The 19,699-nt window shown below is 41.0% G+C and overlaps 1 protein-coding gene across 1 annotated transcript; it reads left to right on the top strand.

Moving 5' to 3' along the window:
* Nucleotides 1–550: 550 nt before the first annotated feature.
* Nucleotides 551–19,153, top strand: IDH1 (isocitrate dehydrogenase (NADP(+)) 1). The gene is made up of 10 exons (XM_010376844.2): nucleotides 551–753; nucleotides 1,727–1,797; nucleotides 4,110–4,247; nucleotides 7,035–7,326; nucleotides 10,528–10,633; nucleotides 12,354–12,531; nucleotides 13,485–13,636; nucleotides 15,657–15,797; nucleotides 16,435–16,597; nucleotides 18,207–19,153. The coding sequence occupies exons 3-10, from the start codon at nucleotides 4,126–4,128 to the stop codon at nucleotides 18,295–18,297; spliced, it is 1,245 nt and encodes a 414-aa protein (XP_010375146.1). The 5' UTR covers nucleotides 551–753; nucleotides 1,727–1,797; nucleotides 4,110–4,125; the 3' UTR covers nucleotides 18,298–19,153.
* The last annotated feature ends 546 nt before the right edge of the window (nucleotides 19,154–19,699 follow it).

The raw sequence follows: 19,699 nt of genomic DNA, 5'->3' as shown, positions 1-19,699 counted from the left end.
AAATAGTAAGAATACCATTCATTATCTTCTAACGCAAACAATCAATGGAGTTTCTACAGACCGAGACATACGTGGTGGCAGGACCTGCTTGTGTAACTGTTCCATCCTTTGCATTCGGCAGCGCCGAACCCCCTAGGCGGCCCCGCGCTGGCCGGGGGCACTCTTTCTTCAGCCAAAGGCATGTTCCATTACCGCCCCTCAGGGGCGCGCCAGGCAGCGGGCCGGCCGAGTTGCCACCGCCCGGGGCGCCCTGTCCCCTTAACTTCAGTGCCGACCTGGAAACTCATTCCGTGGTGCTCTAGATTATTACAAAGTTCTGGTTGGTGCAGCCCCAGCGCGCCCCGCTCCCCGGCCTGCAGGTGGCATACGAGTCTCTCCGCTGTCAGGATTCGGGACTGAATCACTGCGGTGCGGAAACCCCTTCCCCCAACAGGATCACCGGGAAAGTGGCACCAAGGAGTCTATATCCTTGGCTGTGGCCACGCCCCTCTCGCCGACTCCGCCCACCCCACGGGAATTGACTCGTGGCGATTGGAGGCGTGGGGGAGGTGGGCTGAGGAGGCGGGGCCTGGGAGGGGACAAAGCCGGGAAGAGGAAAAGATCGGACCCGCCCTATGGTCCCGGGTTTCTGCAGTCTACTTCAGAAGCCGAGGCACTGGGAGTCCGATTTGGAATTGCCAGGCTGTGTTTGTGAGTCTGAGCTTGTGAGCGGCTGTGGCGCCCCAACTCCTCGCCAGCATATCATCCCGGCAGGTAACCTCTGGCTCCGAGGGGCGGCCCGGGTCCCTGGCTGTGGTGGGGTGGTTCTAATTCCCAAGAAGGCAGGAATGGGGTAAAGGAAGAAAGCGCAGATCTTGGGTGTGGAGGGAGTCGAGGCCTGCGGGCAAAGAAGGGAACAAATCCAGGTATTGAGAATGGGAAAAGAAAAAGGGGTAGGAGGGGATGCTGGATGCTTGGATATGCAGAAGGCCTGCTTTTGGGCATGGGAGGAAGAAATTGGGCGGTGGGGAAGTTGGATGCAATGACAAGGGGAAAATCATGTCTGCACTTAAGTTGGACAATGGAGGGGTGGAGATTGCAAGAATTCATGTAGAAGACTAAGCCTGGAGTGTAGGAGGAAGAAAACGTGCAGCAGCTGCGGGCTGGATGCAAAGAAGGCTGTTAAGCCGAAGACGGGCGTCTGCAGGGAACTCAGGCGGCGGGGAATAGCCCTGAGGCCGATCCCTCGCGCCCGCCAGGGGGCGTGGAGGGGGCGGAGCTCCAGCGGCCTTCCGAGGGGTCGCTAGGCCACACGGGGCCAGAGGGGGCTGGGGGAAACACCCCCGCCAGTTCCGGGTGCGTGGAGTTTAAAAGGTCCCAGCACCAGCGAGGGGAGGGGAGGGGACGGGCGGGCGTGGAGACCTGGAAGGAGGTACCGATCCAGCCGTGGTAACAGCCCTCTTGCACAACGGCCATAAGGACGGGTGCAGGCCAAGAGCAAGGACGTGCAAACCCCCAAGACCTGCTAACGGACAGCGAAGCGGGGACACTCAGAGATAATTGTGCTCCCGTGACCTTTATTTGGGAAGTGCCTGCGGGGCCTAAAACTGGCCTTTGTGCCTCCGAATACACTCAGCACTGTACTTGAAACCAGATAAACTGGGCTGTCTGGCAGGTATTAAAAACAGCCAAATTCTCCTGTGAGTGTTCTGTATGTTAACACTTTCTATTCCTTGTTTTGTTTTAGGAGATAAACTACATTCAGTTGAGTCTGCAAGACTGGGAGGAATTGGGGTGATAAATTCATTCACTGTCAAGGTGAGAATTAGCAATTTCCTCCCTTCTGTACTTTCTTTGATGTGGCAGTACAGTGTGTAACTGGTCTTGGGGGCAGGCCGAGGCACTGCAAGGGAGTGAGTAAGGAATATTTCCAACAACGAATTCCAACAGCTTCCTTGTTTCTTTTAATCCAGGTGCCTTCTCTGCAAGAGAACATTTTCACCCAGAAATTATTGTAGTTCATGAACTCGGCAAAAAACAATCTGGCCAAAAATTTGAGGTTGATGAAAATAATATTAAATGACTCTTTTTTTCATTAAACTATTCTGTATTGTTATTTCAGGTTTATTTTCTGGAATTGCACAAGTATGTTAGGAGATAGGATTCAGCTACTTTAAGAGTAAATGAGCTGGTGCCTGTTGGTCTTGCAACAGCCCTTCCTTCTGAAGTTAGGGTTGGGGTTGGGGTGGAGACAAAATCTTGAGGGGCAACAAAGGTGGAGAAGTCAGTGCAGTGGGGCCTCGAGCCCATCCCACAGAAATCAGATCCAGAAGAAATACAATTATGTTCCACGTGGTAGTAACAAAAAAGCTTCACTGTTTTAGTTAAAAGATGGTAAAAATTTCATGGCTAAGTAATGTGAGGAAAACCTGAAGCGTTTGAAGTATGTATTATGAGATAAAGATTACTGCAGAGAATACAGTTGCTTTAACTGAGAAGGAAGTAGTGAACTAAAAAGATATCAGTCTTTTCATTTTAGGTACAATATTTGACCTCTATTAACTGTATTTGCCATCAATGATAAATTGCCATGTCATGACTGTTGCATCATACTATATAGGAGCATGGCCATGGAAGTGTAGTATCAGGAACCAGATAAGTTCACTGCCTCCTTTTTTGCTTTGTTTTAAAATAAGGATCAGTGTGACAGTGGAATCAAACATGAACTGAATCATATGCTTTCAGCTGTACTACAAATTATACTTGACATTACAGATGGGAAGTAATTGGCTCATCCACACCATTCTGTTCATTTCTTTTAGTCTAGTTCAGTTCCAGAAGGTTCCCCAAAGGAGTCTCCTAAACACTAGTAAGAAAAATTCTAGAATTGCAAATTTGGAGAGTGAAAATGGGCCTGGGGGATTGGAAATACATCCAGGCTTGTCAAGAAACAGGCTTACTGTCTACTAATCATTATATTTTTATTTAAAGACCAAATTACTTTAGCTCAATTTTTAAAGAAAGATTATTTTAGGCCTCTTATCTAATAAATTTTTTAAGTCAATTCTCTTGACTTTTTTAGTCCTTAAGAGAATAAAAGCAATTTGTAGCTGTGTTGTTGGATTAAAAAAGAGTTTCGATTAGAGCATCATTAGAAGGAATAGATAACTTTTAGCAGGCTCAGGGCTTCTTTTGCCTCTAGGGACAAGTTGGGACATGGTCTTCATTGAAGCCTCACAGTTTCATTTCTTCCAAAGGGTCCACCCTTGCACTTTCTGAGAATCAGATTGATTTGTATATGCTACCACCCTATCCTTAAAGTGCTGTCTTCTTAGGACAATGCACAGATTTTCCTGTCCCACTCACTAGCAGCTTACCCTTGCCTGTGAACAGCCAGAAGAAGATGACAGGGACATGCTTTGGTCCTGGGCAGTGGCCCTACTGTATAGAGATTCTTCTAATTGAGAAATCACTTTGTTCTATTTAGCCCTACATCTCGAGTGTCTGAGTTATCTCTAGGAAAACAGTTCCACCGGGAATTCTTCATCTCGCCTTTACACTTAAAGTTTCCCTAAATATGGGTCACAAGAACCAGTTTAATCTCCTCATGGCTAGTTATTTTTATTAAATAACAAAAACAGCCTCTTAAAAGAGGGGAAATACTAGCACTCACCACTCTGCTCATCTTGAGAGCCCAGTAAAATGATGAGCTGGACTGAAGTGTTTGATAAACATGAGATTGTGGAAATAATCTCATTTCACAAGACAAACCAGCAGTTGAGCATAATGATTGCATTATGAAGGGCATGTTATAGAGTCAGGCTCTCCCACGCTCCAGCTAGGTGGCCTTGGGAAAGCTCTTTTTCCTTTAACAAAGTAAAATGGGAAAATGATGTCCGTTTTTTAGGATTGTTATGAGGGCTAGCTCAGAAACCACATGTGAAACATAATACAATACTTTGTACAGAGAAGATACTCAATTCTAATGGTAAATAGAATTGCTGTTACCTCAACTGCACATAAATTGAATTGCATGAATTGTTCTTTTAGTAGTCACCACGTTGTTTATATATTTAGTTTCCCAATTATAATGAAATAAATGACAAGGCATGTATTTTTTTTCTTTTTAGGTTTATTGAAGTCAAAATGTCCAAAAAAATCAGTGGCGGTTCTGTGGTAGAGCTGCAAGGAGATGAAATGACACGAATCATTTGGGAATTGATTAAAGAGAAACTCATTTTTCCCTATGTGGAATTGGATCTACATAGGTAAATGAGTTACCCCTCCGTGTAGCAAACTCAGAAAGTATAATCTGGCTGGGCATGGTGGTACACACCTGAAGTCGCAGCTACTTAGAAGGGAGAGGCAGGAGGATCCCTCAAGGCCAGGAATTCAAGTCCAACCTGGGCAACAGAGTGAGACCCCATCACTTTAAAAAAAAGAAAAAGAAAAGGGAAGGAGAAATAGGAAAAAAAAAAAAAAAGAATGTAATCTGAATTATTTTGAGGTGAAGTTAGCTTTTTTTATATAGATATAGCTATGTTTTGTGAATAAAGTTTGCTTTAAGCCTAAATATATTCAGATGAATCTTCTATTTTAATTTTAACATACTGCTAGAAAAACTTGATTTATCATCTAAAAGTCAAGAATTATAAGGGAAAGAATGATTTTCAGATTCTTCTAACCTTCTGTTTCCTGTGAAGGTTTTATTTGTAATAAAGCAGTGGCAAAGGGTAGTACAATGTATTGAGAAAAGGGAAATAAGAGAGGATGTAAGAAACAGTAAACTAAGTGCAGTTAACACAGTTTTGTCATTTCAAACTCAATTTTCTATCACTCTGCTTAGTCAATGGACCTGTTTCCTTTTCATTCCTCACCTTTTGCCCTTTTCATATAATTGTAGTGCAGAAAGAATTCATGAAGTTATTTAATTGAACCCCTCCTTTCCAGCAAAAGTTCCCTTAAATCCTGTGTCTCTTTGCCCTGCGTGTAAAGTGCTTGGGGACAGATGCAAAAGTCTATGTAATTCTCTCATTTTTTTCGCTGTTTTTTTTATAAACTTGCTTCAATTCTTTCTATCTTTAGGTAGAGATAGAATTTTTTAAAGGGTAAAGTGGCTGAAGACTGGCATAGTAAAATATTGAGCAACACATTTCAGCCAAACTATTGGCAACTCTAAGTGTGTTTGCCTCAGCCCAGAATTAGTCATCAAAATTTGTCCTAAGGACCTGATTGAGTGGAGACATTTAATTCACATAATGTCATTAAACATACTTTTTAATTATTCTAAACCTAAGCTGCTGATGTCTATATTGAAATCATGGTGAGATATAAATGCTTGCAGAAGTCAACCAAACATATAAGAAATTAGGCATAAAAACATCTTCCAACTAGGTTAAATAACAGCATTTTAGGAACTCCTGTTTCAGGACTTTACATGACAGTAGGTGAACTGGCAGGGTTCTTGTCCTTATAATGGCTGCAAAGATGCTTTGAGCCTCTTTAGTGTAGAATCATGAGGAGTTTTAAAGGGGAGTCACTATGACTAGGAGGAAAACAGTTGGTGGCTGCAGACTAGATAATTTTTGGAGGCTCAAACAAGTTTTAAATTTTTCCAAAATTGCTGTGATTATCACTGGTTCTTTTTGAGGAGAATGGAGCAGATAGTTTGTTTTATGTAGGCTGGACAGTGGTCCCGGTAATTTGTTCCTTCCTTTCTTATCTTGTTAGAAATGTTAAGAAGACAAGCAAAAAATCTACTAATTTGCTGGTAGTAGATTCTCCTCATGAGAAATGGTTCCTAGGAACTTGAAAATTACTGATCATACCTCCTGTTGGAGTTGGGATTGGATCAGCATTTCCTGTGTAAGAAGATAACAAAGGACATGACTTTGCTAGATTTATATGAATTATCTAAAGTCGAAGCAGCTGGGAATTATTTTTATCTGGAAATAAGTCAAGATTACTATCTCTTTGTTTGTATCATGAGTTGGGTAGGAGATCTAAGAAAGGAAGATAAGGGAACCAAAAAGAAATCTAGAGGCATAATAGTTCAGCAAGTTTTAAGAGCTGAAAAACTTTTCTTTAAATCCTTGGAGAACAGAATACATTGTTACATTATTTTGTTTTCTTGCATTTTAACAAATTGTTACATGCTTCAAATAAAGCTTTGCGGTCATTTTCTATGTTCCCTGGACAACCAACATTCTTTCAGCTCTGAATGACCTGCAGTCTTAGTGTTGGTGTATATTAAGCTATAACTCTCTGGTATATACAAAACCATGATGATTCCGTTACTTACCCAATAAACTGTAGGCTTGTTTCCAGAACAAGCACTTGCTCAAGAATTAGATAATTAGCCGGGCGTGGTGGCGCATGCCTGTAGTCCCAGCGGCTTGGGAGGCTGAGGTGGGAGAATCACTTGAACCCAGGAGGCAGAGGTTGAGTGAGCCGAGATCATGCCACTGCACTCCAGCCTAGGCAGCAAAACAAGACTCATTTCAAAAAATAATAATAACAATAATTAGGGAAAGGCTAATTTTATGACTGGCATTAATGAAGGAGCCATTAGCATTTTTGGCATCAACTGTCACATCTTTACCTCCTACCACTTTAATGTCAAAATACAAAAAATCCTTTAAGCCTTCCCACCCCCTTTTATTTTTAAAGAACAATATTTACTAAGGGAAAAAAGGTGGCTCTTAGGCTTACACTTAATTATACTAATTATATAGAGAGAAACCAGGCCGTTATTTCCTCTATCTGTTGAAAAACAGGAGGCAGAGGGCAGAGTTTGATGGTTTCCATTCAGTTTCCTGATAGACAGCTTCCCATTACAAGAGGAGGGCACCCCAGCAGTCTAGCCTCTCTTAGTTCTCTTTTTAGTTGGCACCATGTTCTGTGTTTAGGGTATGCTAATGCTAAAACTTGGCAGATTTTGGTATACTTGGAGCCTTCACTTTCTGCATAGGGGGCTCTATATGCCATCACTGCAGTTATAGGTTATAACTATCCGTTTGTCTGAAAAATTTTGCTTCTAATTTTTCTCTTTCCAGCTATGATTTAGGCATAGAGAATCGTGATGCCACCAACGACCAGGTCACCAAGGATGCTGCAGAAGCTATAAAGAAGTATAATGTTGGTGTCAAGTGTGCCACTATCACTCCTGATGAGAAGAGGGTTGAGGAGTTCAAGTTGAAACAAATGTGGAAATCACCAAATGGCACCATACGAAATATTCTGGGTGGCACAGTCTTCAGAGAAGCCATTATCTGCAAAAATATCCCCCGGCTTGTGAGTGGATGGGTAAAACCTATCATCATAGGTCGTCATGCTTACGGGGATCAAGTAAGTCATGTTGGCAATAATTTGATTTTCCATGTTCTTTTTTCATGGCCCAGACTTTCCAACTTATATGTGTTTTATTCTTATCTTTTGGTATCTACACCCATTAAGCAAGGTACAAAATTGATCAATGCATATATGTATAACTGTATATTTACACACATTTTTTCAAACATACTGTTTTTTTTCCTTTATCCTTTTATTCAGTTATACCATAGGATATTGCCATTTTTATGTTTGTAATTTCATATGGTTCAACCAGATCTGTGGTTTTCAACACTGGCTGCCCAATAGGATCCCCCTACAAGTTTTTTTGGTGGTTTTGTTTTGCTTTGCTTGATTTGTTTCTTTGTTTTAGTTCCAATGTTGAGTACCACCCTACACAAATTGAAATCTGAATTCCATGGGGTTTAGTCATTTTAAAGCTCCCCAGGTGAATCTAATATGCAAACTTGAGAACCACCAAAGATTGCATGATCCCATCATGCATAAAAGAAAAAACTGGCTGGGTACCATCGTTCACATCTGTAATCCTAGCACGTTGGAGGCCAAGTTGGAAGGACTGCTTGAGGCCAGGAGTTTGAGACTAGCCTGGACAATAAAGCAGAACCCTGTCTCTACAAAAATGAAAAGTATTTCAATAATTACATCAATTGCTCATGGAAGAGCCAGTTTTGTTGTTTATTCATATTTAAAGTGAGTAGGCAAAGCTGTGTGTGGCATGTGCCTATAGTCCCAGCTATTTGGGAGGCTGAGGCCTGAGGATCCCTTAAGCCCAGGAGTTCAAGGTTACAGCTATGAGCTATGATCACACCACTGCCTACACAACAGAGCAAGACCCTGTCTCAAAAAAGAAAAAGAAAAAAAAAAACTGACTCAGTAGTTGAAAGCAGCCTTACTAAAGCATTCCTTCCTGCCTGGAAAAACAGTATTGCTTCTTTACTTCTGTACCAGTAGGCTTGTTGCCAAATTAAGCAAAAAACTGCCAAGTAAACAAAATCAAAGTTCAGTGTTGAAACTGAGGTTTCAGACTTTCACAGAAAGTAGTTTATGTCTTAAAAGGACCTTAAAAACAGGAACCTCTGATGTTGAAACCCAGAGGTTTTAATGTAGCCATCATTGAAAACAGTGTGTTGAGGGTAAACAGTTTAGTCCTTGAGGAATCAGTTAACTTTGTTCCACCCTGTAGCTAAAACTATCCTTTCATCCTGGCCAGAGCCTTCAGAAATAGCTCCCAGGGGCCCAGGCAAGGGAAGGTAGATGGCAGTGGTGCAAACTCGCTAATCTTGCAAACGTCACCCTAGATTCTTTCAGTCTCAGCCGTGCCTTTTTTGTGTGTGTATCCTTTTTGTGTTTTGTTTTTGAAACAGTCTCGCTCTGTCGCCCAGGCTGGAGGACAGTGGCGTGATCTTGGATCACTACAAGCTCCGTCTCCTGGGTTAAGCAATTCTCCTGCCTCAGCCTGATAAGTAGCTGGGGATTACAGGCACCCGCCACCACACCTGGCTAATTTTTGTGTTTTTAGTAGGGACGGGGTTTCACCATGTTGGTCAGGCTGGTCTCAAACTCCTGACCTCGTGATCTGCCTGACTCTGCCTCCCAAAGTGCTGGGATTACAGGCGTGAGCCACCACGCCCGGCCTTCCTTTGTTTTTGTTTTGTTTTGTTTTGTTTTAATTATTTTGGCATCAAAATATTTGTAAAAATGGCCATTGTATTTATTAAAGTACAGAAAGAGAATTTCAAACCTCAGGTTGATTCACAGACTGTTTAAATATACATAAACCTATACAATGCATTTATAGTGCTTTGGTGCCTCAGTTTCTCCCTTTTCAGAAATAGTAATAAATTACCACTCATATTTACTTTACAGACTTTATATGTCAACAATTTTCTGTGTAAAGTAGGTATTTAATCTTCATTGTTAGCTGTTCTTCTACCAACTGTATTTAGTATTCCTTTTCCCGCCCCCGCCCCCCTCGCCCCCGAGACAGAGTCTTGCTCTGTCGCCCAGGCAGGAGTGCAGTGGCACGATCTCGGCTCACTGCAAGCTCCGCCTCCCGGGTTCACGCCATTCTCCTGCCTCAGCCTCCTGAGTAGCTGGGACTACAGGCGCCCGCCACCACACCCAGCTAATTTTTTGTATTTTTAGTGGAGACAGGGTTTCACCGTGTTAGCCAGGATGGTCTCGATCTGCTGAGCTTGTGATCCGCCCGCCTCGGCCTCCCAAAGTGCTGGGATTACAGGCGTGACCCACTGCGCCCAGCCTGTTATTAGTATTTCTGTACACATATAGATATGGCCAGCGCCTGCTGGTACCTAACTCTGCAAGTATCTGATTCAAGTCATTGAAGAAGATACAATGCAGCAAAGACTTCTGGATGTCTAGTATATGCCAGGCATATTATTCCACTCAGTAGCTGAGGCCCGTAAGGGAGGTGTCTGTCCTTGAACAGCCCTTTCCTAAAAATCATCATCATCCCATTGTAGCTGCTCCCAGAATGATTTGATTGCTCCATATGAACAAGTCCTATAACACTAGTAACAATGATACCATGAGAGACCGAGCTCCGATGGCCTAAGTAAGGACCAGACCTCAAGTCCTTTGACCCTGGATGCAGTATTTGTACTATATCATAGTTCCCTCCTTGTAAGGCTGATGTTAGAATCAAATGAGATGATGCAAGTTAAGCACTTAAAGCATCTGGCATAGAGTAAGGACAAAGCATTAACTACCTCAGTATTACAACTAGTATTGTTATCATCACCCTCTAGGCAGACTTCCCTGGCTTCCATGCCATGGTCACCTCTTTTCTTCTGTCATCCTATAGTCTTTTTTGGGGAGGTCTATACCCTCTTTTAGCATTTGAAAGCTCTTATATTGCTTTTCACTTGTATATGTCTTTATTGAGTTGTAAACTTCCTAAAGGAAAGTGGCTTATGTTATTCTCTGTCCTCTCCAGATCAGTGCTCAGAAAACTTTCCTGTACATCATATAGGCACCTAATAAATATTTATTGATTTGGGGGAACTTCTGGACCTCTTCATCCACATCTCCTAAAAAAAAAAAAAAAAAAAAAAAAAGTAGTTTGACATACTGCCCTATTTGTCTAGGTGTCTTCTAGGTCTATATTGTACGAATATTTTCCTTATAATTCCTGCTAGGGTATTTTTTTTTCTTTATACCTTTTTCCCCCCTACATAGTACAGAGCAACTGATTTTGTTGTTCCTGGCCCTGGAAAAGTAGAGATAACCTACACACCAAGTGACGGAACCCAAAAGGTGACATACCTGGTACATAACTTTGAAGGTATGTATGACTGTAGCATAAGCTTCATCTTTTTATTTTAAACAAATGATGTAGATAACATTTTTATTGCTTTTTTAAAGTTAGTTATGTGGCTGCCTAAAAATATAATCTGAATCTACAGTGTTTTTGCAAAACCCGAAACCTGACATAAAAAAGTAATTTGCTTCCATGCCTTCCTATGGCATGATTAAAGGCACAAAAGGGTTAGCCACTTAATTGGAAATGCCTTTAGGCAAAGACAAGGAGATAATTATGCATTTATCTTAAAGCACAGAGAGAAGATTGGTAGAAGTCTGTTGTGTGTGAATTATATACATTAAATATTAATATTCTCAAATCACCTGGCATATAATCCTGCCCTTTGCTGTGATAGGGTTTGTATCTGGAAGAGGTTGCATTATATATTTGCTGAAGTTTTCTTCTTGACCTTCTGGGTATTTATCCTGTGAAAGTGGAACATTTGCTTTTTGCCTTTTCTTTCCCAGCTACCCTGCTCCCTTTGATGGCAAATCCCACCCAAAAGTTGTTGAAACAATTAGTGGGCCCTTTTCCTTCACTATTGAAGTTGTTGAAAGCACTCACACAAACAAAAAAAACCCAACGCTCACCTAGCTTTTGTTTTTCTTGCCTCTTCCAAATAATATCGTTTATTGGAATCTGGTTCTGCAGGTTTCGGCACCTTTCACCCTGAACCCAAGTTAACCCTGAGCGTTGGCATGGATTCAAGTTCTATCTTTAATAACAGAATTCAATAAGAGTTGTAAAACATGGTGATTACATGTAGCATAATTATTTCTACTTATTTCTACCAACTACAGTAGGAGTGCTCCGTATCCTCCAGGAGATTATAAGAATTTTCATTCAGTATTTGAAATGCAAGTTTTTCTCAATAACTGAGGATTGAGTGTACCCCTAAAGTTTAAAATAGATGTTGGGAATTGTAAAGGTAGGTATGTTTGTCCATTCTTGCGTTGCTATAAAGAAGTACCTGAGGCTGCATAAGTTATAAAGAAAAGAGGTTTAATTGGCTCATGGTTCTGCAGGCTATGCAAGCCTGGCTTCCACACCTGTTCCTGGTGAGGGCCTCAGGAAGCTTCCAATCTTGGCAGAAGGTGAACAGACAATAGGTGTATCACATAGCAAGAGAAAGAGAAGGGGGAGGTCCCAGACTCTTTTAAACAACCAAATTTCAAGTGAATTAACTGAGCAAGAACTCACATAATCACCAAAGGGGATGGTGCTAAGCCATGCATAAGAGATCCAACCCCATGTTCCAATCACCTCCCACCGGGCCCCACCTCCAACATTGGGAATCACATTTCAACATGAGATTTGGAAGGGACAAATACCCAAACCATATCAGTATGTAAAAGAAGTTTCAAAATTATTTGCCTTTTCTTACATGTATTTCTGCTTCATACCAGTTTTTGGTATTTCTGCATCTTCAGGATTTTAAAGACTGTATGTTTTTTCATTTCTATTGTACTTCCAAAGCACGTTAGAATGTCCTTATCTAGAACTGGCTTTTAACTCATTATATGCCTCAGAAATTTGTAGAATATTCAGGTTGGAAACCTGTCTGGGACTTCTGAAGTCTAGTCTCAGATGTGAGAGCTGAGAAGTAGGTCATTTGGTTGTGATAGGTAACTTTAGCCTTATTACAACTACACTACATTTATTCTTCTCCCTTTTTTTCCTCTCATTGGTTTCTCCTCTACAGAGGGTGGTGGTGTTGCCATGGGGATGTATAATCAAGATAAGTCAATTGAAGATTTTGCACACAGTTCCTTCCAAATGGCTCTGTCTAAGGGTTGGCCTTTGTATCTGAGCACCAAAAACACTATTCTGAAGAAATATGATGGGCGTTTTAAAGACATCTTTCAGGAGATATATGACAAGTAACTATAGTTCTTTTTTAACATTTTCCTTATTCTCAAGTAAGCTGACATTTGTCATATAGAGTATGTATCTCCCTGCCCCTATGATTCTGGGGAAATTGAGTGAAAATCATCACTGTCTCTTAAAGATAAGGGCAAAGCTGAGGTTTAGCAGGAGTGAAACAAAACCACTCAGAGTTGCTTTTAGAAGATAAACATGTTCTTAAATAAGGGCCCCACATGAATTTTTTTCAGAGCCAGGTTCTTTAATGTTTAAATAAAAGTATGCTGTTAGTGATAGGAAGTTCTAATTTTTCATGTGGGAGTTTCTACGTCAGACCCATTTCCATTCTTTCTGAAGCCCATTGTTAGAATTTAAAACTCTGTTTTAGTGGAGTCATTTGAGCTTAAGTCTAAGTTTATAACAACACCGGCTTCCACAGCACAGGAGGTGAGCATGTGTTAATATTTAAGACTGGCGTAAGTCTCTTTAGGTGCAAGTGTTCAGGCCAAAATGTTCCTGAGTCATTTTGATTCCTCCTCCTGCTGCCCATCTATACCAAGCCCAGAAACTGTCCAGAATATGTTTTAGTTTCCTGAATGACACCAAGCAGTAGAATAGCCTTTTCGAAAATACATTTTTAAAATAAGGTGAATCTCAACAATCTGATCTATAGTATAATGAAAACTGAAAAGTGAAGTAGTCATTGGGATACTCTACTGTCTCACTTAATTCTCACAGCTTCCCTGCAAGGTGAGTAAAATTGTTCTTACAGATGGTCAAATTGAGTTTTATAGCTAGAAAATGATTGGGCTGGGATTTGAGCCAATATCTGTCAGATTCCTGAGTTTCTGCTGCTTCTACTAAAATATATGCTGCTTCTTGTGTGTCCTATCTTCTCTTTGGGACAAACAGATGATATCCGTAACAAAATCAATTTTATTATTATTCTCTTTTCTCTCTTATTTCCTAGGCAGTACAGGTCCCAATTTGAAGCCCAAAAGATCTGGTATGAGCATAGGCTCATTGATGACATGGTGGCCCAAGCTATGAAATCAGAGGGAGGCTTCATCTGGGCCTGTAAAAACTATGATGGTGACGTGCAGTCGGACTCTGTGGCCCAAGGTACGGAGGTGGAGCCTAGCCTGTAAGAACTGGGTCATTCCAGGGTAGTTCACTAATTTGGGGAGGGGAGTTTTGTAGTCCTTTGTTGTAAAATCATGGAATGTTAAAACTCCAGGTCCACTGTCTTATCTGACAGCTAAGGAAATGAAGCTCAGAGTAGAGAAGTGATTTGCTCAAGACCACATGGGAAGTAAATGCATGGATTGACACTCTTGGCTCCAGCCTTAGATGTTAACACTAGTTTCTCTCGTAACCTTTTTCCCCACCTGAAGTTTTAAAGCCTACCTGATCTGAAAAATCACTCCCTTTCCCTGTCCTCCTTGTCCTTTGGTGAAAATGTAAAAAACCAGGGCACTCAGGCAAGGAGGGATAAAGTGAGGAGCCTGATCATGTCATAACCAAGCTTTGGTGCCTGCAAAGCTCATTTATCTAGCAGCAGGACCTACTCATGTCCCTCTGCCAGCTGCTGTTCTAGTAGAATATAAAACAAATGTGTTTGGCCAGGCACAGTGGCTCATGCCTGTAATCCCAACACTTTGAGAGGCCAAGGCAGTGGATCACTTGAGGCCAGGAGTTCGAGACCAGCCTGGCCAACATAGCAAAATTCAATCTCTACTTTAAAAAAAAAAAAAAAAAAAATTAGCCAGGTGCAGTCACATGCCTATAGTCCCAGCCACTCAGGTGGCAGAGGCGTGAGAATTTCTTGAACCTGGGAAGCAGAGGTTGCAGTGAGCTGAGATGCAGTCTGGGCAACAGAGCAGGACTCTTGTCTCAACAACAACACAAAATACAAGGGTTTTTGTTGACTACTTAGCTTATACACAAATAAATTGAGCAAAGAACCCTAGGACTATTTACAGAAATTCCAGGAGAAGTTTCCTGCATGGGGTAAGGGCCAAATCAACAGAAACACAGCACCTGGTTTCCTCATCGCCAAGTTGCCCTTCAGTTTCAGTTGCCCATGGTAGCTGTGTGAACTTGAATCTCCCCAGATGAATGTTTGTTAACTTTAATTATGTTTGTTTTTCCCAAGAAGTACTACTTTTTCATTCTCTTATAAGTGTTAAGCATCTCCTCTCAGTTTGAAAATCAGTAGATCAACCTGGTTAAAGTTAACTTTTATGTCAGATAAATGAGTTACACAATTCTCCTTACCCTGCTTCTGTTTCTATACATCCTCATAATCATTTGTACTGAATGCAACAGGGGAAGGAGTGTTGTTGCTTTGTGATGACTCCGTGGTTGATTATTAACTTCACAGTTGATGTTGGGAGGTAGCAAAAATGGAGAAAAGAAGAAAATCAATTATATAGATATAAGAGTTGTAATGTGGTTCTTTCAATAAGAAATTACAGAAGAGAATTGTTGTATTGAGGGTATGAAAGAGAGCAAGAAAGGGCAACTGGGATGTTCTTGGATCAAACCGATCCCGTGTTTACCTGCCTTCTCTTCCCAGTCCCAGCAAGTGTATGAGCAGCTTGAGGGTAGGAGACAGCTCTCATCCATCTTTATTTCCCCAGAACAGCAGAGCATTGCACATAAGAATAACAGTAATAGATTGAGCTCTCACTGTGTCCAGTACTATTCTAAGGAATATATATATATATATTGTTTTCATATATATTTATGAATATATGTATATTTATCTAATCCCACAGCAACCTAGTGAAGTAGGTGCTGTTATTACTCCCATTTTACAGATAAGAACACTGAGCCGCAATAGCTATGAAGCCATAGAACTAGAGTGGAATGCAGGCAGTTGGACCCTGAGCCCTCCATCAAGGAGTAGGTACCCCTGAGATAAGTGAGGGGAAAATGCAGCCTTTCCAGATCCATTGGCTCTGACATCTGGAGCAGGGATCCTGCCTTCTGAAAGGCAGAATTATTGGTGATTCCATGTGCTCATGTTTACTTTGCTTACCAAGACCTATCAAGATAGAGTCATTCATGCTCTCATTTCTGAGAGACTCAGTGCTCTTCATGCACTTGGACCCAATGCTTCATGCTCCGCTACTTACAGGGTATGGCTCTCTCGGCATGATGACCAGTGTGCTGGTTTGTCCAGATGGCAAGACAGTAGAAGCAGAGGCTGCCCACGGGACTGTAACCCGTCACTACCGCATGTACCAGAAAGGACAGGAGACGTCCACCAATCCCATTGGTAAGATGGTGTTTACATTGATTTCTCACCAGAGAGTGCTCTCCAAAGGATATCTCCAAAGCAGCTCAGATGTGTTGCCTTGCTGCTCAGTGTTTTGTGTGCAAAGTCATCACTAAGTAGCTGATCTGTTCTACTAATAAGATCTATTTGAATATGCTTCTTAAAATATACAATATATGCTTTTCTGTTTTGTGGGAGAACATAGGTTACAGAGAAGAATTATCAACAAGCATTTTCCTTTACCCGTGGTGCAGTGAAATGTCACATAAGGCTACAAATCTAAAAGTCACATGGATAGATCCTTTCAACCAGTTTCAAAGATAGCACTTTAAAAAGAGATTACAACCTGGAAAAAGGAGACCAATATAGACAAGAGATAGAAAAGAATGTGACCTTTTTCAAATTAGAAAATGCCTTAAGTTTCAAGCACTACTACCATGCCATGAAAATGTGTTTTCTTAAAGTTTCTGTTTGGTAAAATATTTCTAACTTTCCTAAAACTTCTGGCCCATGTTGTTAGTATCTAAAGAAGTCTGTCACCTAAACAAAAAACTATTCTGTTTTTGGGAACTATGAGACATTTGGAAACCTCTGTAACTAGAATGATGGGAGTGTTGGGTATTTTTCCCCCTTTTAGCTTCCATTTTTGCCTGGACCAGAGGGTTAGCCCATAGAGCAAAGCTTGATAACAATAAAGAACTTGCCTTCTTTGCAAATGCTTTGGAAGAAGTCTGTATTGAGACAATTGAGGCTGGCTTCATGACCAAGGACTTGGCCGCTTGCATTAAAGGTTTACCCAAGTAAGTATAAGATGCCCTAGTGTCTGTGGTCAAATTAACACTTATCCTCATTGGGCTCAGAGCATCAGTGCTTTCTGGAATTATATAAATTGTTATTCATCATCTAGTTCGGGAGTCAGCAGACATTATCTGTAAATTGTCAGAGAGTGAACGTTTCAGGCTTTGTAGGACATACAGTCTTTTTGCAACTATACAACTACTCAAGTTTGCCTCTGCCATTGTAGCAGAAAAGCAGTCATAGACAATACAGAATCAAATGGTGTGGCAACACCCCAATCAAACTCTTATGTTCGAAACCAGGCTCGATTTGGTTCATGTGCTGGGCTGTAATTTGCTGACATCCTATCTAGTTGACAATCATTGAATGAAAAGGTTCTATTTAATTTTAAGAAGCAGATTATAGACAAATAGAAACAAAGGTACTTCAGAGGCTATTTTATTCTACACCTTTATTTTCTTTAACTTACCGATGAGAAAAGTGAGCAGCACAAGTTTAAGGTGTGCAATTGATCATAGTCCCTTAAGTATCTGTAACCAATATTTGGGCAAATATTTCACAGCCCATATGTTTACTGAGCATTTTTCTGAGAACATGGTAGCCAGTATCCTGGAGGGATTGGCTCCATATCTCAACCAGTGTATCCACAGAGGTCCCAGGTAGGATCAGTATACCCCATAACGGGGATATACTTGATCACTGCATATTTCTTAATTTAAATTTTCAGCAAGATTGCAGTGTTTGAAATGGTCTTATCAGTGGAATACCTTTGTAGCCTATTTAATAGGTACTTGTCAGCAGGATTATGTTATCCAGTCTATTGTCTTCTGTTTTTCCTTTTTTTTTCTCTCTATTGAGACACAGTCTTGCTCCGCGCAGGCTGGAGTGCAGTGGCGTGATCTCAGCTCACTGCAACCTCTGCCTCCCGGGTTCAAGCGATTCTCCTGCCTCAGCCTCCCAAGTAACTGGGACTTCAGGTGCGTGCCACCACGCCCAGCTAATTTTTTTATTTTTTTTTTGTATTTTTAGTAGAGACGGGGTTTCACTGTTAGCCAGGATGGTCTCCATCTCTTGACCTTGTGATCTGCCCGCCTTGGCCTCCCAAAGTGCTGGGATTATAGGTGTGAGCCACCAGGCCTGGCCCGTTTTTGTTTTCCTTAAGACACTGATAGAAATAATAACATTATATCCTTTTTTAAGGACATGTAACGGTTTGTGGGAAGGTGGGTAAAGGTTTGGCTATGCCCTGAATAAGTTTTGTTATGTTTAAGAATGAGGAAGAAGTGGGATGATTTTGATCTCAGCAGCATTAGTCTGAACTGAAACTCCGTGATAATTTCACCCCCAAAGCTACATAGCAAGAAACCTAACTGAGTATGTGTGGATGAGTCTCTACTGCAGGTTGCCTAGAGAGCCTGAGTACTGAGCCTGGGTCAGCCCCAGGAACCTTGAACATAGTCATTGTCTATAAATTTTGTAGCTTACTAACATGAATGCGTTTTCTTCCAGAAACAAAGAGAATACTATTTTAAGTAGCATTTCTAGGACTTTACCACTACCTGCTACCATATCAGAGACAAACTAAATTTTCTTTTTTTTCCTCCCTGTTAGTGTGCAACGTTCTGACTACTTGAATACATTTGAGTTCATGGACAAACTTGGAGAAAACTTGAAGATCAAACTAGCTCAGGCCAAACTTTAAGTTCATAACTGGGCTGAGGAGGATAAGTATCTTTTGGTAACTAGGTCTATAGGTTTACATTTTTCTGTATTACACTCAAGGATAAAGGCAAAATCAATTTTGTAATTTGTTTAGAAGTCAGAGTTTATCTTTTCTATAAGTTTACAGCCTTTTTCTTATATATACAGTTATTGCCACCTTTGTGAATGTGGCAAGGGACTTCTTTTTAAATTTTTGTTTTATTTTCTAGTACCAGCCTCGGACTTTGGTTAGTACTGATTTGTATTCACTGTCACTTTTTCTCATGTTCTAATTATAAATGACCAAAATCAAGATTGCTCAAAAGGGTAAATGATAGAACAGTATTGTTCCCTAAAATATGCATAAAGTAGAAATTCACTGCCTTCCCTCCTGTCCATGACCTTGGGCACAGGGAGGTTCTGGTGTCACAGATGTCCCGTTTTGTGAGGTAGAGCTGTTAAACTTGCACGTGACTGGAACAAAGTATGAGTGCAACTCAAATGTGTTGAAGATACTGCAGTCATTTTTGTAAAGAGCTTGCTGAATGTTTCCAGTAGACTAAATATTGTTTAGGCTGCAGGAGAGTTTGGAATCCGGAATAAATACTACCTAGAGGTTCGTCCTCTCCATTTGTCTCTTTCTCCCCTGGCCTGGCCTGAATATCATGCTACTCTAAATATAGCATATTTCATCCAAGTGCAATAATGTAAGCTGCATCTTTTTTGGACTTCTGCTGGCCTGTTTTATTTCTTTTCTGTAAATGTGATTTCTCAGAAGTTGATATTAAACACTATTCTGGTCCTTATCTTCTCCTGAACTGTTGATTTTAATTAAAATTAAGTGCTAATGACCATTATTCTGCGTTTCTGTTTATTGGATGCCAAGCACCGTGCTACATCCTAGCCATAGGAGTGTCATCTGAAAAAATTTTCTGCTCTTCAAAAGTTTACCATGGTGGAAATAGATAAGTAAATAGTAAGATGTAGATCCTGCAGTGAAAGGAAAGAGGACCAAAGAGGGAACTAAAGGAAGAATTAAGGAATATTAGAGAATATATTCTACCTATGTACATGCTAAGGAGTTTAGTCATTATATATATATTGTCTTGTAAATGATTAGGGAGCCAGTGAAGACATTTAAGAAATAAGGGACTTGATCATATTTTTATTTTTAAAAATAGCACTCTGGGAAACTTGTATAAAAAATGGATAGTGGCTTTGGGAGGCCAAGGCAGGCGGATCACAAGGTCAGGAGTTCCAAGACCAGCCTGGCCAATATGGTGAAAACCCATCTCTACTAAAAATACAAAAATTAGCCAGGCGTGTTGGTGCACGCCTGTAGTCCCAGCTACTCGGGAGGCTGAGGCAGAAGAATCGCTTGAACCTGAGAGGCAGAGGTTGTA

This window comes from Rhinopithecus roxellana, chromosome 14 (assembly GCF_007565055.1).
Source record: "Rhinopithecus roxellana isolate Shanxi Qingling chromosome 14, ASM756505v1, whole genome shotgun sequence".
NCBI lineage: Eukaryota > Metazoa > Chordata > Mammalia > Primates > Cercopithecidae > Rhinopithecus > Rhinopithecus roxellana.
The sequence above is the reverse complement of the archived record's forward strand: the minus strand, read 5'-3'. Positions and strand labels throughout refer to the sequence as shown.

Bases quoted from the DNA above. Each gene is read 5' to 3' on its own strand.
- IDH1 (XM_010376844.2), top strand. From the start codon at position 4,126: ATGTCCAAAAAAATCAGTGGCGGTTCTGTGGTAGAGCTGCAAGGAGAT. The intron at 7,327-10,527 runs GTAAGTCATGTT...CCCCCTACATAG, and splicing joins GTCATGCTTACGGGGATCAA to TACAGAGCAACTGATTTTGT. The intron at 13,637-15,656 runs GTACGGAGGTGG...CGCTACTTACAG, and splicing joins GTCGGACTCTGTGGCCCAAG to GGTATGGCTCTCTCGGCATG.